Source organism: Etheostoma spectabile, chromosome 4 (genome assembly GCF_008692095.1).
Source record: "Etheostoma spectabile isolate EspeVRDwgs_2016 chromosome 4, UIUC_Espe_1.0, whole genome shotgun sequence".
Taxonomy (NCBI): domain Eukaryota; kingdom Metazoa; phylum Chordata; class Actinopteri; order Perciformes; family Percidae; genus Etheostoma; species Etheostoma spectabile.
Window position 1 is genome coordinate 3,010,282 of NC_045736.1, and position 11,108 is coordinate 3,021,389.

The 11,108-nt window shown below is 40.0% G+C and overlaps 1 protein-coding gene across 1 annotated transcript; it reads right to left on the reverse strand.

The window, feature by feature from the left end:
- Window positions 1-2,149: 2,149 nt before the first annotated feature.
- Window positions 2,150-4,526, reverse strand: cxcr2 (chemokine (C-X-C motif) receptor 2). Its single transcript, XM_032512958.1, has 2 exons — window positions 4,346-4,526; window positions 2,150-3,603 (listed from the first exon to the last, which is right to left on the reverse strand). Exons 1-2 carry the CDS (start codon window positions 4,418-4,420, stop codon window positions 2,530-2,532), a joined length of 1,149 nt encoding a protein of 382 aa, XP_032368849.1. The 5' UTR covers window positions 4,421-4,526; the 3' UTR covers window positions 2,150-2,529.
- Between the last annotated feature and the right edge of the window lie 6,582 nt (window positions 4,527-11,108).

Consider the following 11,108-nt stretch of genomic DNA (forward strand, 5'->3'; position numbering starts at 1 on the left):
GCAGAGTATGTTTGCTGAATACTGTACTTCCTCTATATGGTTCTTCTTATTTTGATCAGATATAAAGCAGACGTGTGAAACATTTTGAAATCATCTTCTCTTCTCACTTTCTTTGTCCAGTGCAAAGGCTTCCAATGGGAAAACTTAATAAAAACATGCTGGCCAGTCTCTGAGTGCATTTAAGCCATGAACCATCAGTTATTTCACACCATAAAACAGTTATTAAACGCTGTATTCATACATCAACTCACAGACACAACTGTCACTGAGTTACCAGTCTGTGTGTGTTTTTGCCTTTTTTTTCTTGTTATTCAGTTCTTTTAATAACTGTTTCCTTTCTACTTGGCAGGGCTAATGAGCCAGGTTGTGACGTGGTAAATACTAGTTTGGTGACAATTCATTTTGTTAGCGCATATAATAGCCTAAATTAATATTACACAACGCCAACTGCATTTTGTTGTGAAATCTTTTGTTGTGCAATGACAATACAGTAACCTTGATCTATGACAATCAGCAGTACACCAGTAGACAAACAGGACAGGAACAGGGCCAGCATGAGAAAGCAATTACTGTGGCTCAGTGGTAGAGCGGTTGCCTCCCAATCGGAAGGTTGGTGGTTCAATCCTCATTGTCAAAGTGTCCTTGGGCAAGACACTGAACCCCAAGTTGCCCCCGGTGCTGCGCATCAGAGTGTGAATGTGTGTGAGTGTTTATCTGATGAGCAGGTGGCACCTTGTACGGCAGCCCCGGCCACAGTGTGTGACTGGTGAATGTAAAAGCGCTTTGAGCAGTTGTTAAGACTGGAAAAGCGCTATATAAATACAGCACATTTACATTGGATAGAGTAACAGTAAAAGGTTTCTAACCAATAAACTTCACAGTGAGTTAATGATCCAAACCACATGGTTACAATCTTTTACTTTCAACTCTGTACCTATCGCTCGGAGAGAACAGTCAAAAATCTTACCTCATACACTTGTTTCCTGCTCCTCTAATACTAAAATGTAATACACGGATAGTAAATTTAATGAATGAAATAACAAAGTGCCACACAACTTGACTGAGGAAAGACCACGTACGGTTTTGGATTTAAGGATTTATTTTAACTCAAGTGTACATTTCATTTGCTTGTAATATTTGCAGTACTTAGTGTACTTTTGCACTATAAAGGCAATTTTCTCATGAAAGCTCAATGCTGTACATTATGGGAATTTGTAAGTACACTGCACATACATGTTGGGTTATATATGTTAGAAAATGCATTTTAGACAAACATTATAAAAAAAAACAACAGAACTATTAGAAATCATTCAGAATAGTCTGAGGAGTTTTACAGAAACAGCTGAGAACAATAGGATGCTGCCAGAATAATTCCTATGATTAGCCAATGATCCTTCTAACCCCTCCATGTAATTTGTTTTCCAATCATGGCAGCTCCACAACTTCTCATGAAGACACTTTCTCTGTTTTTTTTCTTTATCAGCCACAGGGCTTCCCACCCAGGTATGCAAATGTGCGCACACACACACACACAAAAACACGGTACTCATTCCGAACAGATAAAGTGTATTTTACTAGAAAACAGTTGTAAGCCCGTGAGCATTTTTAGATTACAGCATTGATCCTAAAGAACCATGTAACCATGTTGTAACCATGTTTCCTGCACCAGCAGTTTGTACAGACCCTATGTTGGCCAATGAAAAGCATTCATCAAAAAGACAGACAGCCCTTGTTTTTGAAAACAGAAAGCTGATTTCACCACTTCTTCCTGTTTGAAAGATTGAGAGCTCTGATTAAAAGAAAAAAATAGTTTTTACTACTGTCTGAAGTGAGGTGAAAACTAAACAGGTTCTCAGTATTTCTGTAAAGATTGCAAAATAAGATGGCTCTTCAGTCACAGAAAGCTTTTTAAAACATACACAAACAATACAATTTCAAAGTTAAAAAGGAGGGGACACCATCAAAGTATCAGTAGCTGCACATCTTTCTCATCCACTACTTTGATGGCTTGACAACAGTATATTTTTGAGGTTGAGCACTTGAGTCCAAAATTGTTATACTCAATAATTACCCTTCAAAAAAGGTTATATCACTTAGCATCAAATGACATTAAGGCAAGATTTTTTAAATTTTTTTAATTTCTTTTTTAGCAAATGCTCTCTTAAGCTATCAGGGACACATTTGGATTGTGACAGGATCCTAAAGCAGACATCCAGCTGAAGTTTTGAAGCGACCATTCCCTTTTTACTTTAGTACCATACATGTGAACCATGCACATCCTTAGTAATATTTGTTCAAAAATTGGGGATGACATGATTTAAAGAAACAGTTTGACATTTTTGGGAAATATGTTTGTTCACTATCTTTGCAGAGAGTTATTTGTGGATGTCTGTCTATTCAACATAAGGCTACAGCCACTAGCCAATAGCATAGTTTAGCTAAGCATAAAGACTGAAACCAGGTGGTAACAGCTAGCCTGACTCCTAAAATTACAGAGCAAGATTAGCTGTTTTTTTACATGCTTTTTTTTTACACGGTAGCAGAGGTGATTCTGGATCTGATGCTCCCTACACTGTTGACTGATCCCTTCCTGTAAGCCACCAGGAGCCTCTTGCTGATGATCCCGTGTTTGTACAGAGCTAAGAGCAGCTGGTTACGGAACTTCTCCCCAATGAAGGCGTACAGCACTGGATTCACTGCACAGTGTACAAAGGCCAACAGTTGGGTCACATCTAGCACCATTTCCACTGTATAGCGAGTTTCACATGTCTCCACTGGAAGTGTTCCGCCTCGTATGAGTGTGTCAATCAGGACAGTGATGTTATAAGGCAACCAGCACAGAATGAATGCTGACACCACTGCCAAGATGACGCGTATGGCCTTTTGCTTTTGTTGATTGCGTGCGTGGAACAGCGTCACCAGGATCCAGCCGTAGCAGACAGCCATCACCACCAGTGGCAAGAAAAAGCCCACACTGTGGCGCATGACACGCAGGCCAACACGCCAGCGGTCACTGCTTTCACCGGTTAGGTTTTCATAGCAAATGGTTCGACCCAGGTCTTCAGCATGCATGCTCTCCCTCTGAATCGCCACGGGTAAGGACAGCGCTCCAGCCACCAGCCACACCACACTGCACACCACTTTCACTAACAGATGGTGGGAGGTCAGGACACGAGTTGCTCTCACAATGGCAAAGTGGCGGTCGACACTGATGCACACCAGCAAGAAGACACCACTGTACACCGATGCCTCCTGGAAGCCCGACAGAAGTTTGCACAGGAAGTTGCCGAAGATCCAACCAGAGTGAGCGTTGACGGCCCAGAATGGGAGGGTAAGACAGAAGACAAGGTCTGCCATCGCCAGGTGCATCAAGTAGATATCTGTGCTGGCTCTACCTTTCTTCATACAACACACCACATACACAACTACACTGTTGCCCAACAGACTGAGGACAAACACGACCATGAAGGTGATCATCAGGCCCAAGCTATTAAATCCAGGTGGAGTTACACTGCAAGGAGCAGATAGTTCATTTTCATACGGAGAACCATTGTAAATGGAATCAAAGTAACTTAGATCAAGGGTAACTCCCTCTGCTAGGGGCTGAAAAATAAAAACAACAGCATTACAGTAAGTCACTTAGAAGTATAAAAAGCTCCTGACAGTTCAGTGTCCCATAGTTGCACAATAGAGAACAGAAAAGTAGAGTTGAAGCTGCACTACGCACTAGGTAATGATTATCAGCCTAAATCCCAGAGCGGGGCGCCATCTGACCGAAATTGACATGGTTCCGTCTACGTTTCTTAGTCACCTAATTTATTAGGTGTAGCAGTATTTCATGGTCGCTTGTTGGGTATCTTCTCCATACAGTATCTGACTGAAACACAAGTAACCTACTTCTTAAAGGAATAGTTTGACATTTTGAGAAATACTCTCAAATCCGTTTCTTGACAACAGTAAGATGTGACGGTTGGTCACATCTTACTGTTACTTACAAATTACTAAATGCAGCTTTAATAGTTATAAAACTTTAACATTGCCCTGTATGCCGTTTGAAACCGCCAAACCAACCTCAATTGCAATTGCGAATAATTAAAATAAGTTTAATATGTCACAATTTAAGATGTGCATTGCACTGTATCATAACATATATTTACCATACAATTACACTAAAAGGCAAAACAAATCATTTCTAAGCCTTGCGTGTATTATTTTTTTTAAATAATATAAATATTTATTATAAAGGTTTTCTTATCTTAATTATAAATATTTATTTTTATGAATTTGAATGACAATTCAATACCCCAACTGCAACCTGAAAATAACACAAATTCAGAAAGTTTACCTGTTTTTCCCCATCTTGTTGATTGGTTAGAACCAAATACTTCATAGCACAAACGATCAGAAGTTGCAGCTTCATCCCTCCTTTCTTGTTGCACAAAGGTTAACAAGAATAAAGCTGTTTGGCAAGAAGTGTTGTCTTTACTCTCAGAACTGTTGTAACTGTGTGTGTGTGTGTGTGTGTGTGTGTGTGTGTGTGTGTGTGTGTGTGTGTGTGTGTGTGTGTGTGTGTGTGTGTGTGTGCTAGTGGTGGTATTGCTTATTCTCTATTAGCAAATTGAAGGGAAGGAAACTATAGATATTATCTGCCATACAACAGCCAATAGGTTGTCTTCTCTCAAAACCTACAGTATGTCAGTTAGATGTTGGATGTTGATAAGATGAACCTGCTGAGCAAAGCTGATAACGTAACAGCAAACAACATTGATTGGATGGGGTTTAAAATTGTCCTTTATTCTTTTATTCTAAAAAATACTTATGTTACTACTATAGTTACAGGGCACAACACGTTGACTACAGACCAATCTGAAACCTATTTTTCCTCAGAAAAATACTAGAAAAAATTGAATAAAAACATTTGGAAAATACTATTTCTGTAGAATACGTGATGTGTTTCAGTCTGGTTTTAGATGTAACATCGCACTGAAACCGCCTTATCAGAGAAATCAGTGATCTCAAGACCAAGGTTTGAGTTTTCCATTTGTATTATGTATTGCCTTACATCAAGATAACCTGATGTCAGAACCATCTGAGAAGCCATCATAGGAAACTGTTTGGAAAAGGACAGGCACTTAAAATGACACCTGGCAAGTGATTGGATGAACCATCTGTCTATCACGTCTGTGTCACAACATGATTGTTGTTTGTAATAATTGGTGGCGCACATTTGTTGTTTGTATGGTTGGAAATTAACACATGGCATCTGTGTGAAGATGTGTCTTTGTAATGAGAATTGTCAATGAATTACTTATGGTCCAAGAGTTTCAAACTTACATTGGATATGACAATCCGTTTATTTAAAGAAAACAAAAGTAATCAGACAAAATAACTGCTCTTCTTTTAATCGTTATCCAACACTTAACTACGGTCAAAAAACGGTGACATTGCTGTGTGCAACACAGTTGAACCAATTAGGCCACATTTAAATAAACTTTTACACCTCCAGCATCACACGCTGGTCAACCAATGAAATGGTTCCAACAACGATTATTATTGCATATGATGACAATATACAATACAGCTTTTCAAAAACATGTCTAGAAAGGTGTACGCACTGAGGATTAACACTTTGTATTAAATGTGTGAGTAGCAGTATAAAGTAAGGGATTAAACCACGTCTTTCACTTCACCTTCAGCAGTTTGATGAATACAGACCTGGATTCTTAAAACAGACCCAGACTCATATAATGGAATGGGCATTGGCTTGTGCTTGCATAACCTATGCAGATTATATATGTTTCTAATCTTACATGTTCTTCCTTTTAATTACTTTAAATCCAGCTGTTTTTGTCTAATTGTCCAGAGCAGGGCAGATCGGTGTGCTCACCACAGAACTTCTCTGGGACGTACTGGAATAAGAATAAGAAAAACAAAAAGGTTTTGGGTTTTATTACAACCTTATGGGAGTGCAACAGTAAATAAATTGCTGAAGAAAAGCAGATTATATTTGAAATAATCATCAACAACTTTGGCCAGTCATGCATAGAACTGAGAAAGGTTCTCCAGCTGGAGAGTTAACATCAGAGTTAACAAGAAGGCGGTGCCCACCACAGATGTTAAGCTAAGTTCGGCTGACATCACTAAAAGGAAATGAAAAGAAAACGTTTTCTAATTTAACCCTGCCTGTCCATTTAAAGACGGTCTTTTTCCATCTGTCGAACCACAGGCTGAACTAATCAGCAAATTGCAACCTGAAGGATTGGACAGAGGTTAAATGTCATTCCTTCTCCCTCAGCCATTCCATTTGCGCTAATTGACCAATACGTACCGTATTTAAAAAGTTGTAAAATGACACAACCAAGAAAGCAGTTGAACCTACTTTACAAATTTACACCGCAAGTAACCAACAAATGAATCTAAATTGTTCGTGGAGGACGTGACAGTAGTCCTTGGTGACAGAATGGTTAAACTTGTGAGACACTTTCTGAAGTGTTAACCCTCAGGGTCTAAGGATGGTTTTCCTCATGGGACATATTACCTCTATGTGTTACCTCTGCAACACGTGGACACATGGCTGTGCAAGGCACAGTGAAGACAAGGCCTCTCTTCTTTCCATCTAACCCTAGAGTTTCCAGGCAATCCCCGTCCCAAAATAACTATTTATAACCTCCCAGTTCCGAACAACAGACCCCTTTCAGACAGCGTCTGGTGACTGGTTGCTCCCCGCAAATTGATCCAAGATATACAGTGCTGTAAGTGGGATTAAAATGCACTCATTTGCCAGTTTAAGGGTTTAAATTAGCTTTAAAAAAATGACTAATTTGATCAACAACTTGGCTAATGTTGGAGCTTTAAATTCCAGCACTAACTACCGTAGCCAATTACTTTCGTAATTTTGTGTGCTATACCTGCCAGCTAACAAACAGCAGTTATACTGTGGGGGTGAGTGAGAATCTGGAAAGCGTACATCCAATTGGAAGATTCTTAGGCTAAAAGGCCATCACCTTCAGCTATCTTTCCATTGACTCATTCATTTTGGTGTCACTTTGACAGTGAATAACTTTACATCCGAAGCATTTAAAGACTCTATTTGTCCATTGACTATTAAAGAAACATGACAATGTATAAAAGGCTCCATTACCTTGCATCTCACGGTATGGCCTCCGTAGCAGCTGTTTTTTTTTTTTTTTAATTGGTAACGATTGCGCCATGACCACGCAACTTTATGTTGCACAGTAGAGTATTTACCGTATAGAATTGGAGAGGCTCGAAGGCAATAGGGGGGAGGACGTGGAGGCATGCAGTCAAGGGAGAAGCCCATAGAGAGTCCATGAAAGCAAAACATTTCAGCAACGTTTTGATGGATTGGAAATAGTTTGGCATGTGGCAAGTGAATTTATGTGAAGTAACATTTAGCCACAAAAACAAAGTTCTCTTGCCACAGCTGCCAGAAGACTCACAACCTTCAGACAGGTTGCTCACGTCACATGTACTTCGTCAAGCTCAGTCGGAGGCTGCGCAGGAACGCTCAGTCATCACCGGAAAAATGCTTCTAATTCACTTTGACTGTCCATGCTCTTAGGCCACAACAAATGGAGACACCATGATAAAGTGGACAAAAACATTAGATACTTCATTAAAACAAAATCAAACCCAATTAGACTAAATCAAAAGATTAACATGTGGTTGTCAGTATGTGTGTGTAAGTGTGCATGAGCGATCGATGTGGGTGAGTGAGTGAGTGTGAAGAGCAGACAAAGCATGCAGATAAACTAAAGCAACATCACCAAAATAAACCAACAGATAAGAAGCGAGAGCCAGGCCTGAATAACCCGGGAACACTAAGGTGTTCCAGGTTACACCAACAGTCCACCTGCAGAGTCAACAGAGAGACACATGTGAATCACACAGCAAACAAGACACAGCGGGGGTCGTCACAGACAGTGAGCATCCAGCTGGAGGTGAACGTAGTGGAGCATTACTCCTTGCTAGGCAAAGCACGGCTGTATCTAAGCTCACTGATCACTACCCACAGCCTGCCCTCAAGCAGATACATCTCTTTAGTCCTTTGGCAGACAGCTTTTTTCAGTTTTCAGCTGCCAACAACTGGAATGAATGACAAAAAACCCTGAAACTTAAAACAGTTAATCTACTCGCTGACATTAAAGTACTGCTGTCTGGGTTTTTGTCCGACCGCTGCGTGTGTTAACTCTCCTCCATCCACACAGTGGCACATTCTCACCTGCACTGCTGTCATTAGGCTATTTTTATTATTTATTTAATGCTTTTTGTAAATTCTCATTTGCACAGACTGTATACAGATTCTCTACTACACTCAGCATTTACATTGGTCCTGTATTTTTTTGAATTGAATTTTTATTTTATTTGTAAGTCTGTTGTCTCGCACGCGTTTTGCCTTAGCCAGGTTGTCGTTGCAAATGAGAATTTGTTCTCAATTGGCTTACCTGGTTAAAAAAAGAAAAAAAAGAAAAGAATATCAACTAAAAGAGATATTTCCATCATTAGTTAGTGAAGACCAAAACAGAGCTAAAAGGGAGAGTGTTAATTTAGGCTACACTCACATTTGCCAAGTGACCAGAATCATGACTGCAATGCCGATGTTACTAAGTGTCTGTCGGACAAGCACTATTTGATAATGTGCCAATTTTTTATGCACAGCTTGTTTCTGTTGCCCCCAAGTGGCCCAAAAAGACAAAAACAGTTGTTTTTAAGGTAGCGTATCTGTTTAGTGAACATCATGACTAGGCCTGTTGTAGCAGAGCTATTGTTTTTGGGCTGTCATGATTACAAAGGCCAATAGAATTTTCACTGCTGATGTTGTACCTTTCCTTTATTCCAGTTTAATCCATTTTCCTTGTGTACACCATCCATTTGAAAAGGAGTTGACCTGGCATTTAAATTCTGAGTGACTTTAAATCAGTTCATCAGGGAAGGGATTTTAACTTCTTAAATAGCCAACATTGCATACAGCTGTGCTGGGTAAAGCTGCTGTTTCTATGTAGTGGCACTGACAATCATATTCATGTTTGAAGGTGAAGAATTTAGCGAAGAGAAAAAGAAAAAAATATTTTTGCAAGTGTATGAGTGATGTTAGTGGTGGGTTTATGCATTTAGGATGTAAGTAATATATTTTTTATAAATTTGTGTTTTTCTGTAGGACAGTCAGAATACAAATGTATTACAGTCATGGATGAAATCATTGGCACCCCTGGAACCTTTCCAGAAAATGCACCATTTCTCCCAGAAAAGTATTGCAATGACAAATGTTTTGGTATACATATGTTATTACATATAAGTTCATTGGAACAGCACAAAGAAGCTGAAGAAAATAGGTAAATTTGACACAATTTTACACCAAACTCAAAAATGAGGTTGGACAAAATTGTTGGCACCCTCAACTTAATATTTGGTTGCACACCCGTTGGAGAAAATAACTGAAACCAATCAACAAGCTTCCTACACCTCTCAACTGGAATTATGGACCACTCTTCTTCTGAAAACTGCTCCAGGTCTCTCAGATTTGAAGGGTGCCTTCTCGCAACAGCAATTCTGAGATCTCTCCAGTGGTGTTCTATGGGATTTAGAGCCGGACTAATCGATGGCCACTTCAGAATTCTCCAGCGCTTTGTCTCCAACCATTTCTGGGTGCTTTTTGAGGTATGTTTTGGGTCATTGTCCTGCTGAAACACCCATGACCTCTGTGAGGGCCACAGCCATGGCCACACAACCAGCTTAAGAGCGGTAACCTCATGCACTTATATTTTTCCTTAGGTTGATATTAAGTTGATACGTTTGTTTTATACATCTTCATTTGTTGCAACCATTTATTCAGTTACAAATAACTTACATGACACTTGATTCATTTCACATGCATCCTACTTTATTTGATTTATACGAGAGTATCTTTTAGCAAGCGCGCACTATTAGTTACTGTTTGATGGTCATGCTGTTATATAACCGTTTTTTCTTTTGAGCTTACCAGTTGGAGTCCACACCCGGGAGTGATTCAGGTCCGATGGCTTAAAAAGGGGTGGCGCTTGGAAAAAGAGCAGCTTTATAGGGGAGGTGGCCTAATTGGACACTACCACTGCTTGATATGTAGCTTTATTCTCGCTGTAGGTATTCTGGGGTTTAGATTTTATATAAAGTAATTTTTGTAGAGTTAAGATAAGTAAAAGTATATGTTATTTGGAAACAATTTTTAGGTTTGCCATTATTTGTTTCTGAAGTTAGTTTGCGGTTATTGTGAGTCTCCCCCTGTGTATTTAAATTGGTCTGATCAGCCAATATATAACGCCCCTTCGTTTCTATGTTGTCAGTTGTATTTTTGAGTCTTATGTTGTGAGCTTTAGTCGCTGGCTGGCTGGCTGGCTGGCTGGCTGGCTGGCTGGCTGGCTGGCTGGCTGGCTGGCACCCAGCTTTCTGACACTAGGCCCTACATTATGGGCCAAATTCTTTTGATAATCTCCAGATTTCATGATTCCTTACACACAGTCAATGCCCCCAGTGCCAGAGGCAGCAAGACAACCCAAAAACATCCTTGACCCTCCACCATGTTTGACTGTAGGTACTGTGTTCTTTTCTTTGTAGGCCTCTTTCTGTTTTCTTTAACCAGTAGAATGACCTGCTTTGCCGAAAAGCTCTATCTTAGTCTCCTCTGTCCACAAAACGTTCTCCCAGAAGGATTGAGGCTTACTCGGGTACATTTTTGCAAACTGCAGTCTGGCTTTTTTATGCCTTTGTGTCAGAAGTGGGGTTCTCCTCGGTCTCCTGCTATAGCGCTTCTTCTCATTTAGATGATGACGTATGGTTCGAGCTGACACTGATGCACCTTGAGTCTGCAGGACAGCCTGAATTTGCGTGGAAGTTGACTGAGGTTGTTTATCCACCAATCGAACTATCCTGCTTGGCATTCTTTCATCAATTTTTCTCTTCTGTCCACGTCCAGGGAGATTTGCCACATGGGTTGTAAACTTCTTGATTATATTGCGCACAGTGGACAAAGGACCTTTAAGATCTCTGGAGATTGACTTGAGATTGTTGATATTTGTAGACAATTTTGCTTCTTAAGTCCTCAGACAATTCTT

Bases quoted from the DNA above. Each gene is read 5' to 3' on its own strand.
- cxcr2 (XM_032512958.1), bottom strand. From the start codon at position 4,420: ATGAAGCTGCAACTTCTGATCGTTTGTGCTATGAAGTATTTGGTTCTA. The intron at 3,604-4,345 runs GTAAACTTTCTG...TTTATTTTTCAG, and splicing joins AACAAGATGGGGAAAAACAG to CCCCTAGCAGAGGGAGTTAC.